This window comes from Lithobates pipiens, unplaced genomic scaffold (assembly GCF_037356315.1).
Source record: "Lithobates pipiens isolate NorthernLeopardFrog02 unplaced genomic scaffold, aLitPip1_a1.2 Scaffold_16, whole genome shotgun sequence".
Classification (NCBI taxonomy): Eukaryota; Metazoa; Chordata; class Amphibia; order Anura; family Ranidae; genus Lithobates; species Lithobates pipiens.
The window spans coordinates 156,935,621-156,958,027 of NW_027507748.1; the positions used below are offsets into that span (position 1 = coordinate 156,935,621).

At 40.9% G+C, this 22,407-nt stretch overlaps 1 protein-coding gene across 3 annotated transcripts in view; it reads left to right on the forward strand.

Moving 5' to 3' along the window:
• Positions 1–22,184, forward strand: part of LOC143982194 (uncharacterized protein CXorf58-like) — a 30,225-nt gene extending 8,041 nt beyond the window's left edge. For all 3 annotated transcript variants that reach the window (XM_077480698.1, XM_077480700.1, XM_077480699.1), the window contains exons 4-9: positions 8,660–8,754; positions 8,844–8,955; positions 9,293–9,424; positions 11,011–11,240; positions 14,685–14,838; positions 21,615–22,184. In XM_077480698.1, the coding sequence (XP_077336824.1) occupies positions 8,660–8,754; positions 8,844–8,955; positions 9,293–9,424; positions 11,011–11,240; positions 14,685–14,838; positions 21,615–21,788 (897 nt within the window). In that variant the 3' untranslated portion in view covers positions 21,789–22,184. The remainder of the gene's footprint in view (positions 1–8,659; positions 8,755–8,843; positions 8,956–9,292; positions 9,425–11,010; positions 11,241–14,684; positions 14,839–21,614) is intronic.
• The last annotated feature ends 223 nt before the right edge of the window (positions 22,185–22,407 follow it).

Genomic DNA, 22,407 nt, shown 5'->3' on the forward strand with positions numbered 1-22,407 from the left:
CCTAATGCGCATGCGCGAGTCGCGCAGCGCTTTGTGAATGGGGCGCGCTGTGTTCTGGGACACACAGTTCCCAGAACACAGCGCGACCCATTACCCAGAAGATGCCACACAGAGAAGAGAAGATAGAAGATCTCCGCGGAGGAGGAAGAGGCAGATTAGGACTATGTGCCTAGCAACAGGCATTTCTGGTAAGTTAAAAAAAAAAAATCATTTTTTTTTCTGATTTTTTTTCTAATTTTTAATGTATTTTTTTTTTCAGGGTGGCCCTCCACTTTAAGGGCTCTTTTTTTTTTTTATTGTTTTTACTAGTAACTGCGACATTGCAAATGACACTTTTAGGGGACCACTGACATTATTACATTGATCAGTGCTATATAAATGCACTGATCGATGTAAAAATTACACTGGCAGGGAAGGTGTTATCATTAGGGGGTGATCAAGGGTCTAGGTGTGTTCTAACTGTAGGGGGATGTGCTGCCAGGGACATGACAGAGATCACTGTCCCGCTGCCTGGAAACAGTAGATCTCTGTAAAATCCCCTGTCACAATGGGGATCTGCTTGTTTACATAGGCAGATCCCCGTTCTGCCTCTGCACTAGGCGATCGCGGGTCGCCCGCGAATGTGCAGCAGCTTGCGGATGCGAAAGCCGCCGGTGCTGCGCACCTGCCCGCCCCCTTCTTTTTGTAAGACTTTTTGGGATAGATCAGACCGATTCTAATTAGAATTGCTCTGACCAGTCCCAGAAGCCCTACAGAAATAAGGGAAAAAGAGCAGGGATTTTTAATCCTCCGACCCCTACATTAGCTGTGTCGGTACTGACAGCTCATCAACCCCCCCCCCCTCCCCCACCCTCCGAGGTAGGTGCAGTAGGGACCAGGGAGGTGGAGAAGGTCTATGGTGTTTCTTCACCTAATTTTTTTGTGAAAAGGTGAACTTGCGCTTAAAATCAAGAATGCACAATTGAATGTTAAAAAAAACGAAATATTGTTTAGTTACAAAGCATTGAGATATATTTGCATTTAACAACTTTTAGGGCTCATGCACACAGGCATATTAAAATGCTTGTATCTACACATGATCATAGTGGCAAAATGATCCTGCACAAAAAACGCATATAATGGTCAGTAAAGTGCTTCTGTTTACATGCTATCAGAAGACCCGAAAATATCTGTAACGTGTTTACTCTGTAAAATTTTTCTTTCATGCCTCTAGCTCAGTTTTCAATTGCAGCATGTATATGTGTTTACATACATTCAGGCATAAATTATGCAGAATTATTGGACTGTGGATGCAGAGTCCTACATGGCGCAATGCAGCTGTGTGTGTGGGGGGGATTATAACAGAAACAATGCTGTTTTCAGAAATGCAAAAAAAATTTACATTGTACACTAATTTGCTTAAGCCCTTTTATACACCTAGCCTAAAACACTAGTAGCAATGGAGGGAAAGGTAGCATATTTTCCTTTTCGATCAGAAAAAAAAACAGCATGCCTTAAATGCTTATAGAACATAAATTACATACAAATATTCACTGCTCTCCAAGACAGTATAAATGCTAAACTAATACAGTGCCTTGAAAAAGTATTCATAGCCCTTGAAAATGTACACATTTTGTCATGTTACAACCAAAAACCTAAATGTATTTTATTGGGATTTTATAGACCAACACAAAGTGGCACATAATTGTGAAGTGGAAGGAAAATGATAAATGGTTTTCAAATTTTTTTCAAATAAAGATCTGAAAAGTGTGGCGTGCATTTGTATTCAGCCCCCCCGAGTCAATACTTTGTAGAACAACCTTTCACTGCAATTACAGCTGCAAGTCTTTTTACAGTGAGAACTAAGGGTTACAGAATCCTACGCCCAAAGACTGACAAAGTGACAATAAGCCGTTGTATTTACTTTGTGAGAGCCCATTGCCAGAAACACTGATCCCTGAAAGCTGTGACGTGAAAATACCAAGCAAACCAGAAGAAAAGGTCAACCAAAACTAACCTTTACAGGAGTCAGAACAAGAGTCGGAACTCACATTGGAGTTCCCCAACAGATCCTGCTGAACTGCCTCAAATCAGAAGATCCACTCAGACTACAAAGCAGATACCACCCTATAAGCTGTCATACACTGCCAAAACACACAGCATACTTGAACCAACATCCTGGGAAGACATAGAAAAACTGCCAAAATGTGGAGAAAGGCAGCAGAAGAAGAATTAAAGTCACTTCAAGAAAATAAAACCTGGACACTCACAGAGCTCCCTCCTAACAGCAAAACTATAGGAAGTACGTGGACTTTTAAAATAAAGTCAGACACAGAAGGGAATATCCACAAATACAAAGCCAGACTAGTTGTTAAGGGTTACTCCCAGAAATTCAGTGAAGATTACAATGTAACATTTGCTTCCAACGTAAAGCACTCCACCATCAGATCGCTTCTTAGCGTTGTAGCCGGGAAGGGCATGCAAGTCAAACACCTAGACATTAAAACTGATTTCCTATATGGAGACATTAAGGAAGATCTCTACATGGAGCAACCACCAGGCTTTGAACAAGGAGACGACCTTGTGGGTAAACTTCAGAATAGCATCGACGGTTCTTAACCGCTTAAGGACTGCCTCACGCCGATGTACGTCGGCAGAATGGCACGGCTGGGCACAAGCACGTACAGGTACGTTGCCCTTTAAGTGCCCGGCTGTGGGTCGTGAGTGCGCCACTGGCGGTCCTGAGCTCCGTGACCGTGGGACCCATGGACCCAATCGGGTCACAGAGCTGAAGAACGAGGAGAGGTAAGTGTAAGCAAACCTCTCCTCGTGCTTCCTACTGAGGCTGTCACTGATCGTCTGTTCCCTGTTATAGGGAAAGACGATCAGTGAAGTCAGATGCCAAGCCATGCCCCCCTACAGTTAAAAAAACACACACACTTAACCCCTACACTGCCCCCTAGTGGTTAACCCCTTCACTGCCAGGGGCATTTTTACAGTAATCAGTGCATTTTTAATTGCACTGATTGCTGTATTAATGCCAATGGTCCCAAAAATGTGTCAAAATTGTCCGACGTGTCCGCCATAATGTCGCAGTCACAATAAAAATCGCTGATTGCCGCCATTACTAGTTAAAAAAAATTATTAATAAAAATGCCATAAAACTATCCGCTGTTTTGTAGACACTATAACTTTTACGCAAACCAATCAATACATGCTTATTGCAATTTTTTTTTTTTACCAAAAATATGTAGAAGAATAAGTATCGGACCCTAAAGGGTCGGGTTCCTGGCCTTCTGGCCTGGATTGGTGTGGTCCTTGCTCTGGTCAGTTTTTTAGGAGAGAACACTGCCTCCCCTTTCCCACCGGGGGAGCTGTTAGTACTTCCCGAATGTAATTAGGTAGGAGTGATGGGAGTGACAGTGGAGCCTGATGGCAAAGGGCTCTCACCAAGCTTCCAGAACGTCAGGCCTTTCTGGCCGGGGTGGGGGCTATGCTGGTCCGGGCTGTTGGTCAGAGTTGCAACAAAAAGCCAGTGGTGAATGTGCTCCTGAAGTGGCAGTTCAGGGGTGCCGTATATTCACTGTGATTTATCACTTTAAGTTATGGCACCAAGGTCACTTCACCACAACACACGTTTTTCTCACCTGCCTCTAGGATTGAGCCTTTAGCTAGGACCAGGGGAAATTTTTATTCCTGGCCGGAGGGCCAGCCATTGTTACACAATGGTAACTTTTCACTCTCTCCCACTTTCTTTTCCCCCCACACTTTCTTTTATTTATACTCCTTTGTCACTTTTTTGTATTATTTTGTTTGGTGTATACACGTTTTGTCACTGTGTGATTAGTAGGGTGTAGGGCCTCGGGCCTGCCCTGAACATCTTGTGATGGGGTGGACATAGGCCTTCTGGCTTGGTTCGCCCCCTCTCAGGGGGTCTCCCTTCGGGGGAGCCCCACAGAGTACTTGGGTGGGTATGTTTCGGCAGACCTTCCAGAGAAAGGGGTCCGTCTAGTTTCGGCCAGATGGACCAAGTGAAGTACCTCAGTCCCTGTCTGGGGCCTAACGCCCCAGGGGATCAGGGTAAGGTCCTTTCTAGTGGAGGACAGCGTTACACCCGTTACACGTTTTGTGTCACTCTTTATGTGTGTGAACTTTTTTTGGCACTGGGCGGAGTTTTTGGGTGTGTTTCACACGCCACTGGCTTTTAAAAAAACAACAGGTTGGATATGTGGATGCTGATTGGGCAGGTGACTGCACAGACTGCAAATCCACAAGTGGATTCATCTTCCAGTATGGGGGAGGAACCATAAGTTGGTCTAGTCAAAAGCAAGTAACTGTCGCTCTGTCTTCAACTGAAGCAGAGTACATTGTAGCAGCACACGCATGTCAAGAAGCAATATGGATTCGTCAACTTTATGTGCACATGGGGATAGACATGTCAAAACCAATTCCCATTTTTCAACGTCAAGTATCACCTACTGAGAGACAATCAAGAGCAAGGTGTTATTGACATTCAATACTGTCCGTCAGAGGAGATGACTGCTCATGCTCTCACCTTGCCTTTATTGAAGGAACATCATAACTATTTCCAGAAGAAGCTGAATGGGATGCGATTAAGCATCAATTTTTTGCTCCAAACTAAAATGGTCGAAGAAAAAACCTCCTTAGTAATATACACAGGGGCTGCAGTGTTAAGAGCAGTTGCAACACTTGCCTCTCTCGATGGCTCACTCTGACCAGCCATATTACTCTCACAGGAAGATGCCATCTTTACTGAGATGGTTATAGGCTTCCGTGTGACTGTTGAAGTCTTTCTATAGCCCCTTTTGAGGTGTTTTACCCCCTTCTGACCATAGCCTGATGCACAAAGCAGAGGTACTACTAGAAGGAATGCATTCACTTGCTTGAGCAATAGTCCAACTCCGTTGCTGCTATTAATGCCCAGCCTGATGCAGCAGTAAATGTGTTAAAAGGAATGCCTGTGTCACCAAACCTTTAATATGCCAACTTTGCTCGTGTCCCTCCACAGCCTGCAACAGCAAAAAAGCCCAGCCCCCGTTGCCTACGGCCCTTCTCCTCTTTTTTTTTTTTTAAAAGAGAGCTCTTTCCTGCGCGAGTGCAGACTCTGATCCTATGGGATCCACAGGGAGGGAAGAAGGAATGGCGGGGGGGGGGGGGGGGTCTGGAAGCCGCCGAGTGGCGCGCCGTTTGCAACATTTTTATTTTCAATTTCTTATAACGCTCTTTCCCCTGAGAAGAGGGGAAGAAAAAGCAGCACATGGGGCACCTGGTGGGGAGAGGGAATCCCCCCAGACTTACCAGAGGTCTTGCCGTTGGCCAGAGGAAGAGAAACCTGCTGCTTCCTGGACACAATTTGGGCTCTCTGGGAAGCATGAGACGGTAAGTGCTCAATACAGCCCCCAGTGGTGACACATAGGCATGACAACACTTACTAAATTTATATGAGACATTCATAACAAAATTGAAAAGAATTCTTAGAAAACTCCACTTGCCTTTCCCACCGCAGGGTTTTCTGTGGTAAACCAACAGACCCAATCTTCACTCTTCACGGTGGGTTCTGTTAAACCTTCAGGAGCTGGGGATCCTCTGGGAAACCTACTATCCTGGACCTGTAATAGCACCACTGCCAGTAAAAACTTTATGGCCTTAATACCAAAAGTACTGGACCCCAGGGTCCAGCTTTCTAAAGAGCCTTACAGGCAAGACCTTGTTTCTTCGGATACGAGGCCTGGGTACCATTCAATTCAGCCAAAAAGACACTTTGAATGGATCCAGCTTCATGGCTAGCCCCAGCAAGGATTGCTCCAGTGGAGCTAAGCACAGCACATCTTCACTCTTGACCAACACCTTAGACACTGGCAAAAAAACTGAGGAACTCCCAGCAGTGGGTGGGGTTATATAGGGAGTGCACTTCGTGTCTTAGGGCGTGCCAGTGTCCATCACCTAAAGGTGGCTTATAACCCACATAGTAACTACTATGGCTTTTTATTCATAATTGTCGGTCGGCTTTATTTGTATATAGCGCCAAATAAAAAAAAAACGCAGAGGTGATCAAGTACCACCAAAAGAAAGCTCTATTTGTGGGAAATAAAGGACATCATTTTGGGTACAGCGTCGCACGCCCGCGCAGTTGTCAGTTAAATTAAAGAGATGTGGTATCGCAAAAAATGGCCTTGTCACAAATGGGGGTAAACCTTCTGGAGCTAAAGTTGTTAAACTTTATTTAAATCACAATAGGGATTCTAAAGTAAGGTTTTAGTTTCTAACAGCTTGCACCACCTGATACCAAGTCTCTGCTGCCAGGCGAAATGAGGTAGGATGGGCTACAATTCAGTGTCTCCGCTGTAAAATTTGAAGATCAAATCCTTTGCAGTGCCTGCAGCTACAAAGGTCAATCACACCTTTTTATTACAATTTTGCTACTTGTGAAAAAAATGTCCCAGCACAGGTGCTCTTTAAAGGACTTCACCTTTAGTCTTCTAGTTCTTTAACAAATCCTCTATCTATGAGTGTAGACAGCCTTGTCCATTACTTACCTTCCATCCTGATCGAGTGATCTCTCCTCCAACATCCTGGCCAGCTCCTCTTGATATTGCACTTGCGTAACACAGCCCCATTCATTCCTTATTAGTAATGGGCCGTACACACCGGCAGAATAACGGACTGCATTGGCTGGTTCAATAGAAACGAACCGACTTTCAGCCTATGTGTACAGCAGCCAGTCCAACAAAGGGGATTGACCAAAAAAAATCTGCCGATTGGTAGCCGATGGCTGAGACTGCTCACTGATGTGTTCTGGCGGGGGGCATCCCCCGGCCAGAACACAATAGCTCAGTGGGGAGATCGCTATACTTACATGGAATAGTTAGTACAGGATCTCCTCCCGAGCTATTCAGTTTTCACTCAGCCCGCTGTGTTGAACAAAAAATAAAACTGATAGTACCAGGCTTAAGCAGAATCCTAGGGACCGCTGTAAGCTGCCTTGCATACAGATTACCCATAGAAAGGAATGGGGCTGGGGGCATTTATTAAAGGGCATTTTAAGATGGAACTAAACCCTTGTATCATTCACAGCCAAGGTAGCTGCCATGTTAACTTCTGTCTGATCTGTAGTTGCCATATTGTTGCACACGTAATCAGCTATGACACCAGCCATTTGATGGCTTGACAGCTTGGTTGAGTGCAAACATAAGCACACTAGTAACTGTAACATTACACTTGAAGTATTCTTTTATTGAGTGGCTAGCATGAATATTACTTTGTTAGATAAATGACTTTTTTGTTTGGCAAGTTCTGCTTGAATGTATATTTATAGATTATGGTTACTTTTGTAAATATTACCCTATTTTTCCTCTTTACTTTCTTTCAATTAAAATTGAGAGCAAATTGTGGGAATTTCTTTGAAGCACACAGCAGCACAAAAGGAAATAAAGTGACAGGGAAATACGGTTTATTCACGTTGCATAATCTAACATACAACTTAATGGGTATATAACCTCCAAAAGCATTTGATCATTTACAACATAAGTTACATCGGTTACATAGTAGTCCACAATCATTGAGACAGTTGTAGAACAGGATACATATTATAAACATAGGTAAGTTAAACACAATGCTAAATGTATTGAAAGTTTGGGAGAAGAGGGGAGAAAAAAAAACAAAACATAATTCATATAATGAATGATTATAAGCATGAATAAAACCGTAGAGAATATGAATTGGTCCATGGTAGAATGATAGTAAAGTGTAAGGCTTGACGCGTTTTGCGGCCTTGTCACCACTCATTAGAAGCATAAACTATGGAAAATATCTAAAAACAAAAAATATTAGTTCTAAAGGGTCTCAAAAGATAATTGATTTTAGTTGAGGTAGGAGTAAGAAAACCTAGAAAACAAAACAAATAAATAGTAAAAATTGTATATGAAGCTTTGTTACCGGGCTGCATAATAAACTTACATCTGCATCTGCGCAGCGTCAGTGCAGCATCGAAAGTCGTCAAAAAATTTCAGGGTCTCATTACCAGGCACTACGGTCACCAAAGGGGCAGTAACAACCAGCATAGACAATTCGTGGGCCATGTGTGTGAGTGGACATCCCTTGTGAAGGGTAAAAGCAGTGAGCCTGATGGGAAACCTTCAAACCAAGGTTAAATGCATGAGAAAAGAAAGTGACTAATGTTAAATGTAAATAGATTATAAAGGTGAAGTTAATCAGGGAGGTGAACGGTGAGTGGTAAGGGGTGTAAAAAATGAAAACAAAAACAAAAAAAATGAAAAATAGAAAATTAAAACAAAAACTGAAACACAGAGGGTGATGTTGAATAAATCCCTATGAGTTACAAATAGAAAGAATGATTGATGTGAATGGAAGTGATCCAGAATGGGATGGAGGCAGTTACCCCTTTGGTTCCTGCCTCATTTAAAGTCCCAAAATTATTTTCCTTTCTTTCAATTAGTAAATCTTTCTCAGTAAATAAACAATTTTACACCTTTTATTTCTGGACATGTATATTCCTTGATAATTGCCTTACAATAAAACACTCTGTAGTGCTACAACTATGAAATGGAAACATGAGCTGTTGGTGGGCTTGAAGGTAGGTTTGAGAAACACGATTGTATGTTAGGGATGACAGAGGTTTTTTCTTGAAAACATTTTGCAGGAAAAATGTCCTGCATATGGAATCCTGAAGAAGGTCAGTCCACTGGAAGCAGAACTGCTGAAGGATCCAGGAATGCAGTGTAAAGTAAGATTCAGGTAAAGGTTGGTCTGAGACATTTAGCAGTACACTTGAGGGGCAGATTTTATGATCAGAATGTATTGCTAATTCACATTTTCTTTTACAGATTTGCAGGCTATGAGTTCCCACCATTCATTGTCTTTAAGATTTTTCACCGCTCAGGCAATCATAACAGCCGATACATCAGTGGAAAACGAGTGATTAGTGCTTCAAGTGAGGTGATCTATATATGAATTTTTTTTCAACACACACCCATTGTGAAGTGTAATCAGTACAATGAATATACAGTTTATATACTGTATGTGAATATTTTAGTACTACTGTATAATATTTTTCCTTAATAAGGGCACAGGCAGCTACAAAAACAAAATTTCTTGTGGAGTAAGGAACATTTCGAATCTGTGTCAAAATGCTGTTGCTGTCTGTGCCCCCATATGAAGTATTTCCCCTCATTTCCTACCCAAGTGACAGGTTTCACACAGAATGGGAAGAGAAGAAAAAACAGGAAGTACTGCATCAGTATTTCAATCAATTGCTCTGATTAATGTTTTGTAGGCTGCAGCGGATGCATGTAAGCTGATGGGGCATCGAACATACTATGACCAAGTGATTTATGATCAGCTTGAACATCAGACATACAAAGTAACAGATGCTGTGGATGTGGCCACTTTTAAGGATTACATGCAAGTAAGCAAAAAAATAAGTCACAGTGTTTATAATTACGGTACTTTATTTAAAGATTATCTGAAACATTTTGAAGTATAAATCCATCTTTGAGCCCTGGTTCACACTGACAGCTGGAATGAAGTCGTGCAAGTTCAGCTGAACTCGAAATTGCAGAAACTACTTTTGGGAATCAGTGACCGAGTCGCACCGACTCAGACGCATCAATGTGAACCAGGGCTGAAGCCCATAAAGACAGTAATGAAATATCACCTCTGCTGATAAGTTTAGATGTATGCTTGCTCCAGTTAACACCTAAGTTTTCAAGTTCCACCTATGTTTTCAAGTCCAGCATGGGAGACTGGGCAGGGCTGATAAGGGACGTTAGAAATTCACTGGATTTCTAGCAGGAGCAACAGGTATTTTAACTGTTCCTGCTGTATTTATAAAGAAACAAAACATAAATTGTATTGTGCATGAATTGCAAAGATGTACTGAATGCTTTTTTTTCCCCAAGACATACACTTTAACCACTTGCCTTCTGGGCACTTTCACCCCTTTCCTGCCCAGACCAATTTTCAGCTTTCAGCACTGCCACAGTTTGAATGACAATTGCGTGGTCATGCAACACTGTACTCATATAAAATTTCTATAATTTCTTGCTGTACCCATCATTCTCGTTAACTCACCAGATTTTTTAGTATGTCGTTAAAGAGTAGCTAAAGGCAAAACCTTTTTTTTCTTTGGGGGGGGGGGGGGGGGCCTGGGGATAGTGTGGAGATGGATTGGAACACCTGTCTGTTTTTTTTTTTGTGATTTTTTTGCTGTCTGTGCCACAGTTATGGAGATTCATCCTCTCTATTGTTTATCTTTATCATCAAAAGTAGAAAATCACAAATTTTGAGTTGACATCAGAACACTAATAGAGGGGAAATATTCCAATGGGGACGCTAGTTCTGGTGACTCTGGTGACACACCGGGATTCCCTCACTTTGAAGAGATTTCTTCTAACTTCCTGTTTGGCTATGGGACAGGAAGTGAAGGGAAATCTCCCCAATGAGACACAGATGACCAAAAAACTGAAAGGGGTTATAACCCTCCCTTACACTATCCAAAATGAAAAAAAAAAAGTTTTCCCTTTAGTTACACTCTAAGAAAGCTATTAACACTGCTGTCAAACTGGTAGTGCAGATATATGAATAGACATACATGGACAAATATTTTGACTGGCTGATGCCCAGACTAGCGCTAATGGTATGCGGGTACAGGCTCCGAGAGACTTTGGTATTGATGGTAAGCCTAGCATTGACACAAATATAATATATCTGTACTTGTTTTCTATCAGAGATGTAACAGTGCAGTATATCTAAAGGACCAAGCAGCTTTCCCAGAAATGCCGTATAACATGAAGCAGTCTGACCCCAAGCTATGTGCAATAATCTGGGAGAGGCAGTTAGTTACCATAAATGAGGAAAAGAACATGTAAAATACCTGGTGAATATAAAATCCTAACTGATTGCAGGTCTGCAAAATGGCTTGTGAATAAATTATGTAAATAACAAAATGGAATAATATTTCAAATTACTGATATATTTCATTTATGCCTTTAGTACATAAGTCACCTCGATGAGATGCCAGCACACCTTGGAGGCCGAGATAATTGCTGGAGAAGGCTGTCACTGAAAAACATGCCTCGAACAACGATTATGTATGACATAGTAAATTATGCAGAGTCTGGGACTATTTCAGAAAGACTTAAAGATGAATTTAAGTTGCTTCTTCAGATCCCCAGAACTGAGGACATACAGCAGAGACAGATCAGTGCGATCACACAATACAGGTTGTCACAATCTTTCAATCTAATATTTCTCAAAAGTATTAAAATGTAACTACAGTAAATGCAAAACTTTTTTTATTTTTGGATAGAGTGGAGAGGGACTAGAACACCTGTCAATTTTTATTGCGGTCTGTGCTTCCATTAAGGAGATTCACCCTCTGTTTACCATTATCATTGAAAGTGAAAGTAAAAGAAAATGATTACAGGAATTTCCTCTGACTTTCAGTTTGGCTCTGGGATAGGAAGAGAAAGGAAATCTTTGCAATGGCACACAGATGGCAAAAAAAAAACTAACAGGGTTTATAACTCTCCTTTGCTCTATCCAAAATGAAAAAAAAAGTTTTGCCTATAGTTCTACTTTAATTTACAATTAATCAATTTTAGATTTGTAGCTAGGTCAGCTAGGTCGTTTTACCAGCAATTCCATAGACTTCTATTAAGTCGCATGTTTTTGCTGCGTTTTCTGAATGCACACCAAAAGTCCTTCATAGTGCATCTTTGGTGCACCTTTGTAAAACACAACAAAAATGTGTGACCTAATAGAAGTCTATGGGACCGCAGTGTGAACCTGACCTTAAAAAAAATGCAGCTAATAAATACTATGTAATGCTTTTTCGAAGTCTTTTCCTCCTCGTATATATACAGTTGTGCTCATAAGTTTACATGCCCTGGCAGAATTTATGATTTCTTGGCCATTTTTCAGAGCATATGAATGATAACAAAAAAACCTTTCTTTCACTCATGGTTAGTATTTGGCTGAAGCCATTTATTATCAATCAATTGTGTTAACACTTTTTAAATCATAATGACAACAGGAACTAGCCAAATGACCCTGATAACCCTGACCCCTCAAATGTTTACATACCCCAGTTGTTAATACCGTGTATTGCCCCCTTTAACATCCATAACAGCTTGAAGTCTTTTGTGGTATTTGTGGGTGAGGCTCTTTATCTTCTCAGATGGTAAAGCTGCCCATTCCTCTTGGCAAAAAGACTTTAGTTCCTGTAAATTCTTGGGCTGTCTTGCATGAACTGCACGTTTGAGATCTCCCCAGAGTGGCTCAATATTATTGAAGTCAGGAGACTGAGATGGCCACTCCAGAACCTCCACTTTATTCTGCTGTAGCCAATGACAGGTCGACTTGGCCTTGTGTTTTGTATCATTGTCATGTTGGAATGTCCAAGTAAGTTCCATGCGCAGTTTCCTGGCTGATGAATGCAAATGTTCCTCCAGTATCTTTTGATAACATACTGCATTCATCTTGCCATCAATTTTGACCAAATTTCCTGTATCCCCAAAACATCAGCGATCCACCTCCGTACCTTTCATTATAGGCCTTGTTGACTCCTCTCCAAATGTAGCAATTATGGTTGTGGCCAAAAAGCTCAATATTGGTCTCATCATTCCAAATGACTTTGTGCCAGAAGGTTTGAGGTTTGTCTCTGTGCTGTTTGGCATATTGTAAGTGGGATACTTTGTGGCATTTGCATAGTAGTGGCTTTCTTCTAGCGACTCGACCATGCAGCCCATCTTTCTTCAAGTGCCTCCTTATTGTGCATCTTGAAACAGCCACACCACATGTTGTTTTCAGAGAGTCCTGTATTTCATCTGAAGTTATTTGTGGGTTTTTCTTCACATCCCAAACAATTTTCCTGGCAGTTGTGGCTGAAATTTTAGTTGGTCTACCTGACCATGGTTTGGTTTCAACAGAACCCCTCATTTTCCACTTCTCGATTATAGTTTGTACACTGCTGATTGGCATTCTCAATTCCTCGGATGTCTTTTTATATCCCTTTCCTGTTTTATACAGTTCAACTACCTTTTCCCGCAGATCATTTGACAATTAATTTCCTTTCCCATGACTCAGAATCCACAAACATCAGTACAGCACTGGATGAAAGATGCAAGGGTCTGTCAGGAGTCCAGAAACTCTTTGACCTTTTACACACACATAATTATTACAAGCAAACAGATCACATGTGAGGATGGTTACCTTTAATAGCCATTCAAACCCCTTTGTGTCAACTTGTGTACATGTTATCAGGCCAAAATCACTAGGGTATGTAAACTTTCGGTCAGGGTAATTTTGGTAGTTTCTGCCGTCATTATGATTTAAAAAGAGTAAACACAAATGATTGATAATGAATGGCTTTAGCCAAACACTAACCATGAGTGAAAGAAATGTTTTTGTGTTATCACTCATATTCTCTGAAAAATGGCCAGTGAATCATAAATTCTGCCAAGTTAAGTAAGGTTATGAGCTCTATATTTGACAAAATAAGCTGTCAAAATGATTAGTGTCAGATTTAAAAAAATCTTGTCACCATAACGCACTTTTAATTTTAAACACTTTCAGGAATAGATAATAATATCTACTTCCAGTCAGTAACAACGTTTTTTGTTTAAATATTCCTTTTGTTTAATGTATGGAGAGCTGTAAATTTTGCAGGCATCCTTTACATTTCAAGAAGCGTTAGATCTTGCATGTATACAATGTCAGCTTCAGTTTATTGAGACACTGATCTGGGAGCCGGCAGCAGCAACAAGAGTTGGTCATTAAATGTAATGCTATTGAATGAATGAACATTAAAAAAGCCCTGTTGCCAGCTCCCCTGTGTGCAGGTCAATGAACACATGGTTTGATGAGTTGGTGTGGAGGAACTTGCACAAATACCTGATCTCCACATTATTTAACAACTTTGGGATGAGTTGGAATGCTAACTTCAAACCAGGCATTCCTCTCGAACATGGAGACTTGACCTCACAAAAAATTTCTTTGCTAGTTATGGATATAAATTCCCACAGAAATGCTCCAAAATCCTGTGGAAAGGCTTATCAAAAGAATGGAGACAGATCTATAAAGGTAATGAGCGGCAAATCCATATTAATATCCATGTTTTTTAATGGCTGTCCAACACACTCATTAAAGTGGATGTAAACCCTCACATATTCCCACATACGTTTTACATGTTTTACATGTATATCTGCAGTCTTCGCCTTTCTATATTCTTTAGAAAGTGAACATTGTGTTAGAATTTTTACTTCCTCTTTCAGCAGTGGGAGGGGAGTCTGGACATACACTGTGTGACAGCCTGTTGGAGGAAAGGCACCCCCCCCCCTCCACATAGGCAGAGGAGCCAAGAAACTTGCAGAGCTGTGCTGTAAATAGACCTGCTCCCTGCTAATCTATTTATAGCAACCTCCCCAACACAAATTTTCAGCTGCTTTTATCTCGGAGAACTTGGAGCAGCAGAAAAGACATGAGACTGAGGGCTTTGGAGAGAGACAAGAAAACACTGCAGATATATGTGTCCAGGTCAGATTTCATGAATTGGGTTAACATCCACTTTAAGGTTTGATAGTCAGGTGTCTAGAAATGTTTGAACATAAAGTATATATTTATCCTATGAATGATTTACTAACCAGCTAAACTGCTGTATGCTGCAGATCCCCGGCACCACCTCCATCATCTGCAATCTCCGCTTACCTGCTGTCATCTCGTTACTCTGTGGCCCCCAGAAATACATCGCGGAGATCACATAAGGCTCGTCTAAAAGTTCAAAAGATGAAAAGGGTTTATGGCCTAGGAAATGAAGGACAGGTAAAAAAATATTTTTTTTTTAGAAATAGCATCAAATATGAATTGGAAATTTTAAAGTGATTGGATATTTCAATTAAATGTTTTATCCTAAGCTGTAACCAAACTCACATACAATCTCAAGTACAGAATTTAAAGTGGAACCACATATATGCATATAAGCACCACAAACCAAAAATGCTATTTTAGTTATTGTTAATATTCAAAGCAAACTCTCCCATCCCCCTATGTCTTCAAGCTTTCTTTTGCTGAGAAATCACTTTGAACCCCCCTAGCATTTCTGGCCATGACCATCTTGAGTAAGGGCAGGTGATTCATGTAGAATTTACTCCCTGGAATCCATTTGCCCTAAGCTCAGGCATGCAGGCAGGAGGGTGAGCTTGGGGGAGGAAACTCACCCTACCCTCTTGAAGACTCCTGGGATGTATGGCACCATTTACCTAGGGCAGAAACCAGGAAGTAACTGAAGAAATGTTAAAAAAAAAAATGTGTAAAACAAATAAATAGGATATACTTTCCTATTTACTAGCAACATAAGGATTAAAAATAGTCAATGTTGATTGAAAGAGTGAAGTTCCACTTTAACCCTCCCTACTTTCTTGTTGGTAGAGTCAACTCTAATCCTACTCTTTGCCACATCCTAACACTAATCTATCTAGTCCTGTAAAGCAAAAATCGCTGTACTTACCTGTTCTCAAGCCGCTATGGTCCAGTCCCACATTGAGCTTTCAGCGGTGTATGGGTGACGCCACTTCCCAGCCGTTGTTGGTTCTCTCCAGGACACAGCATCTGCTGCTGGAGACAGTGATTTTTGCTTTACAGGGCGAGATAGATTAGACTTAAAATGTGTCATAGAATAAGATTAGAGTTTGGTAGTTTTTGCCTAAACTTTCACTTTACGTTCTTTGGGTAAGTATGGTAGGAATTACCTTTACAATCTTCAGGCAGCCTTTAGACCTCCTAGGGAAGTTAACGAGTTAAGAGATGTAATATTTTTATACCAAAACACCAGTTTAGCACATAAAAGCATATGTTCCATGCCCTGATCTGAGATGCTGCAGAGAAAGCAACTGGGCAGTGTGTTCTATCTATGGCAACACAGCCATCATCAAGTTTTTACTGCAGTTCTTTGTTTGAGACATCTCTTACATTACAGAGTCCCTCTTATTTTTAACTTAATGCAAAGGAATTTCATGAAATAGAAAATATACTGTAGTTAAAGTGGAATTCCGCACTGAACCCTAACTACCCTACACTTAAACCTGTCTCAACCCCCTCCTAACACCTATGCTTATTAACTTGTATAGGAAAGATCGGTATACCATGGTTAATTTTGGCAGCAAATTTAGATTTAGTTTTAGTCTTAGGACTAAAATGGCATTTTAGTTTTAGTCCCATTTTAGTCTTCTGCAATTGTTTTAGTTTTAGTCATATTTAGTTGACTAAATCTTCAGTACATTTTAGTCGAATAAAACTCATTTTAGTTGTCTAAAATCTAATGGGTGTAATTAAATTGTAATGCATTAGTTAACATTTCTCTACAATTTCCAAACTCATTATTACTGCTGGACTGAGAAATCGAATATGTTATTATTTATGGTATTGAGGTATGAACATGCACTACAGACCAGTGTTCATTTTGACTAAAATTCCATTTTAGTTTTAGTCATATTTTAGTCATCTCAATTGTTTTAGTTTTAGTCGTATTTTAGTCAACTAAAATAGTATTAATTTAGTCTACTAAAATGTTTTAGTCAACAAAATTAACACTGCTGTATACTTACCTTTTTTCAGCCACTCTGGTCTGATCATGTGATCCCGCTCGCCTGTGTCAGCCAGCATGGCTACAGGGTAGAGGAGGGATTTCTGACAGCAGATATGACATTGAAGCCTATGGGTGAAATCACAGCTTCAGGCTTTACTAGCCATTGTTGGAGTGCTCTCTCTTCTCCCCTGCAACTCTACTGGCAAACACAGGGGGAGATCATGTGACAGGACCTTAGTAGGTTGAAAATAGGTAAGTATACAGATCTTTTTTACATAGGTTAGTAATCATAGGTGCTAGGAGGGAGAAAGAGACAGTTTTAAGAGTAGTTTAAGGTTAAGTCCGGAATTCCACTTTAACTGAGCCTAAGATATTTGTCAAATGTCAGTGTAGCACTGAGCAAGACAGGCTGAATATCCTTGTAACATGTCATGCCTATGGTACATGTTTCTGGTGCAAAGCATGGCAAAATTGTTTGGAAATTAAAAAAAATAGTAATTTTGACATACTTGTAAATTCCCATCTTGGAGTTCAGTACAGGACAGCAGACCATGGTTACTACTGTCAGATGATTGGGCACTGCCAAAAAAAGAACCTTATAACCCTGCCAGATCAGTTAGGCTCCAGTTTTTTTTTAGCAAGCAATAAAGCGTGATCAAGACACAGAGGGGAAGGACCTATGTCGTGTACTGTATTCCAGGATAAGGAATTTAGAGGTAAGTAAAAATTCCTATTACCTTAGCCATACAAGACTGGTATTCTTAGACCATGGGTCACACCCAAGAAATAAAACCCGGGGGGGGGGGGGGGGCGGGTCTCAGGAATCAAAATAGCCCCACAATCTGCCAACAGGTCTACAAGTGTTTAACAATCTGAACATAATACATCGATAACTAGCTTGAAGTAACTTGTGGCTGCAGCACACATTAAATTTAAATCTGAAGACATTAACATTAACTGTAAATCTGAAGACAAAAAACTGCAGAAAATCTAATAGTGTGTATGGGGCCATAGAATAAGAAGGAGGTGAAGCCTCTAATAATCTACATGTAATTTCCCACCCCCACTGCATTTAGCTAGTTAGTGGGCATAGATGAGGAGGGAAGGAGTGAGCTGTCATTTACCACTGTGTATATGCCCACATTATGCAGAGTTAAGTTATAAAACTAAATATTAAGAACTTTTTCCTTACCCAACAATGCAGCCTACCTGTGTGCATCAATGCTGCTTCACTTGTGTTCATCAGTGCTGCTTCACCTGTGTGCATCAATGCTACCTCACCTGTGCCCACAATGCAGCCTTACTTGTGTCCATCAATGCAGCCTGCCCGTGCCCACCAATGCTGCCTGCCCGTGCCCACCAATGGAGCCTGTCCATGTCCACCAATGCAGCCTGGCTCACCAATGCAGCCTGACTGTGCCCAACAATGTAGCCTGCGCCCACCAATGCAGCTTGTGCCCAACAATGAAGACTGTGCCCACCAATGCAGCCTGCTTGTGCAGAGGAAGAGAGGAGAGAAACTGGAGAGCCGCCCGGATGATCAGAGCATGGGGAACACAGTGATAACAGCTTTCATTTCAATTGCTGTATGTTCCCGCTGCTCGCTATCACATACAGCCCCGCCTCCTGGCCGGGGAACTTCGATAGACAGATCACACATCCCGGGATTGGACGGGTGATCTATCAAATTTCACAGCCAGGGAGCTGGGGTTTATGTGACAGCGAGTGTGGGGAACATACAGCAATTGAAATGAAAGCTGTTATCGCTGTGTTCCCCGTACTCTGATCATCTGGGTGGCTCTCCTCTCTCTTCTCCTCCTTGCCCGCTGGGAGGACTCCCATTAAACCCTCCCTGGCAGCCTTTCTTTGCCAGCCTTCAAATTCTACTCGCAAAATGCGAGCAGGCAAGTGGAATTTAAGGGCTGTAATTAGGGATGAGCTTTGAGTTCGAATCAAACTCATGTTCGACTTGAACATTGCCTGTTCGCAGAACAGTGAACAATTTGGGGTGTTCGCGGCAAATTCGAAAAGCCGCGGAACACCCCGTAAAAGTCTATGGGAGAAATCTAAAGTGCTAATTTTAAAGGCTTATATGCAAGTTATTGTCATAAAAAGTGTTTGGGGACCTGGGTCCTGCCCCAGTGGACATGTATCAATGCAAAAAAAACTATTAAAAAAAGCCTTTTTTCAGGAGCAGTGATTTTAATAATGCTTAAGGTGAAACGATAAAAGTGTAATATTCCTTTAAATTTCGTACCTAGGGAGTGTGTATAGTATGCCTGTAAAGGGGCGCATGTTTCCCATGCTTAGAACTGTCCCTGCACAAAGTGTCATTTCTGCAGGAAAAAAAGTCATTTAAAAGCACTCGCGGCTATAATGAATTGTCTGCTCCCTGTAAAGAACAGTCATTGAAAGTCATTCATAAAAATTTTTAAAAAAACGTGTGGGGTTCCCCCCAAATTCAATTACCAGGCCCTTCAAGCCTTTTTTTGCATTGATACATGTCCCCTGGGGCAGGACCCAGGTCCCCAAACACTTTTTAGGACTTGCATATTAGCCTTTAAAATGAGCACTATTGATTTTGAATGTTTGAGTCCCATAGACTTTAATAGGGTTCTAAAGTTCACACGAATTTTAAGTCTGTTTAGCAGGTTCTGGTGAAAACCAAACCGGGGGGGGGGGGGGGGGTTTCGGCTCATCCTTAGCTGTAATACACCATTAGTATTTTTTTTATGATGTGGATTTAATGACACTTTATCATAGTGAACATCCTCAATAGCAACTGTAAAATGTTTATTGGGAACGGAAATGATAGCATCCTCTACTGGACTAGTCCATTTCTTTTTAAAATCCTTTTTCATAGAATGGATTTCAGTAAAAGGCTTATGAGCATAAACCTTTTCAGGGTTGACCCAGTCCTCATGAAGTGCACAATCTATGTGTGTTTATGGAAAAAGTCTTTTTAGACTTCTGCAGTCTCTTAGTACCCATAGGGACCTGTTTTGACTGTGGAGAATCAGGTGCTGTTAAGCAAAGACTCGTGCGCACCACGAGTTAGTGTGTCCACAGTGGAAAGCATATGCAGCGAAGCCACAGCTAGAAAAATCCTCTGCTGCCAAATCAATGTCCTCAATACTTTCTTTTATAATATCTTCAAGTAAATTGGTTCTATTAACACAGCGGGAAAAAAGAAAAACAACTGTAAAGAGTTTGCCAAAGAATCTTCAAAGTGATCTGAATGTTGTTGTTACATAGGTTGGTATAGTTTCTTGAAATATTTAATTTAAGGTTTACTTTTAAGAAAAACTTAAAATATATACAGTACTGTAGAGAAGTTTTAGGCAGGTGTGAAGAATTGCTGTAAAGTAAGAATGCTCTCAAAAATATATATTATAATCGTTTATTTTTAGCAATTTACAAAATGCAAAGTGAACGAACAGAAAAAGAATCAGAAAAATCAAATAAATATTTGGTGCGACTACCATTTGGCTTCAAACCAGCATCATTTCCTCTAGGTACACAGTGCTCGTGCATGCAGTTTTTGAAAAAACTCGGCAGGTAGGTTATTCCAAACATCTTGGAGAACTAGCCACAGATCTTCCGTGGATGTAGGCTGCCTCCAATACTTCTGTCTCTTTTTGAAATCCCAGACAGACTTGATGATGTTGAGATCAGAGCTTTGTGGGGGCCAAACCATCACTTCCAGGACTCCTTTTTCTTCCAGCATTGAGCACACTATTGATTGGGCAACATTGAGGACCGTAGACACAGTCGTCAGCCAAGGAAACCTAATGCAGCAGATGAACCACATCATGCTTACTTCATTTTGATATTGGAAGATGTCCAGCAGTGCCATCAGTACAGAACTGGTGAAAACCAGTGGGATCAAGGTACAACATCTTCTGTCCGGAGAAGTCTGGCCAGAAGTGGTCTTCATGAAAGAATCCACCAAGCCATACATTTGAACGTGGAAACAAGGCTACGTGACTCAGTATGCACACATACATAAGAACTGGGCTGCAGGAAATGGCAGAAAATTGAAATAGTTGGCTGTATTAGGAGGCAGTTTTTTCACCAAAGGGCTGGAGAGCGTTACAATAATGAGTGTCTGCAGGCAACAGTAAATCATGGTGGAGGTCCCTTGCAAGTTTGGGGCTGAATTTCTGCAAATGGAGTTGGAGATTTAGTCAGGATCAATGGTGTCCCCAATTCCTAGGAATTCCTAGAAATAGAGGTAGATACGTATCCATTATACTATACCACCACAGAGTATGATTGGCCCCAAAATTATTCCGCAGCAGGACAACCCTAAACATACAGCCAATGTCATTAAGAACTATGAAGAGTCATGGAAGTGATGGTTTGGCCCCCTCAGAGCTCTGATCTCCACATTAGTGAATCTGCCTGGAATAATATTAAGAGACAGAATGATTTGAGGCAGCCTACATCCACAGAAGATCTGTGGTTAGTTCTCCAAGATGTTTGGAACAACCTACCTGCTGAGTTCCTTAAAAACTGTGTGCACAAGCACTGTGTGTACCTAGCGGAAATTATGCTAATTTGAAGGCAAAGGGTAGTCATACTAGATATTAATTTGATTTGGATTTCTCTTCTGTTCATTTACTTTTCATTTTGTTAATTGATAAAAAAATAAACTATTAACACTTCTATTTCTGAAAGCAGTCATTTTCAGAATTTCTTCACACCTGCCTAAGAATTTTGCAAAAGTACTGTACATTTACTGAAAAATCAATTGATGATCTTGCAGTCCCTACCATTTGTTTGAAACACCAAGAAAATCGTTGGAATCACAGTAGTAGTCAGCAGTGTTGAATCTCAATGACAGAAAGGAAGTCTTTGTTGGAACAACCAGGTAAGAAGAGTAAAGCATTTTCTGTAGCACAGCAAATTCCATCCAATGCATAATTTTAACTTCTATAGGTTTAGCACTAAAATAGCTATGTTAACTGCACAATGGATTAAACTGAAAGTAACAGCAGCTCTAATTCTTTAGGATCTCACAGATACCGCAGATGTCAATCAGAGACCGTTTCTTGGTAAGAAGAATACCCTCGACCAAGCAGTGTTTTCTGATGATGACTGGGAAGAAGAAGCAGAAAAGCTTTATGCTTGGAGTCAAGGCTTGTCTCTGGAAGAACCAGCAATGGCATCTCCACTACTCCTTTAATGGCCCTAATATGGCTTGTTTACTACTCACAAAAACATTAACACTCAGCTACAGATGGGCTACAACATTGTCATATTTCTGCAGTTCTAGATTTGTATAAGGTGTGAAAACAGCTGGGATATTTTGTCGAAAGTGTTCGCAAGTAATGTAAAAAGCCCTGTGGCGATTCAGCTGTCTAGTGTCCAAAAACTGCAATATATAATTTGGGTGGCATAACCCTGTAACTACTTTTTTCTGTACAGTTTGTAACTGCCATATCTTTAAAATATTCTCTCAATGAAATAAACTTATGACATTTTCATAATTAGGTTTCACAATCCAGTATTTTCCATTAAACTGCATAGCTCCCCTTCAATAAAGGCATACCACAGCCAAAAAGTGTTTACTAGGATTGAACAGCTACTGTTTTTTTTTTTTTTTAAACTGTAAGTACATGTACCGATTTCATTGTGGTGCGATTTGAGCCCATACAAAATGAATGGGCTCAAATCACACTACTAAGAATCACATGAGATTTTAACAAGAATGCTGTGCGATTCCTGTCTGAAACACATGTGGTTTCCCGCACCGCTCCTGTGTGAACCCCGACTGAAGTCACTATGACAAGCCTGGGTTCAGA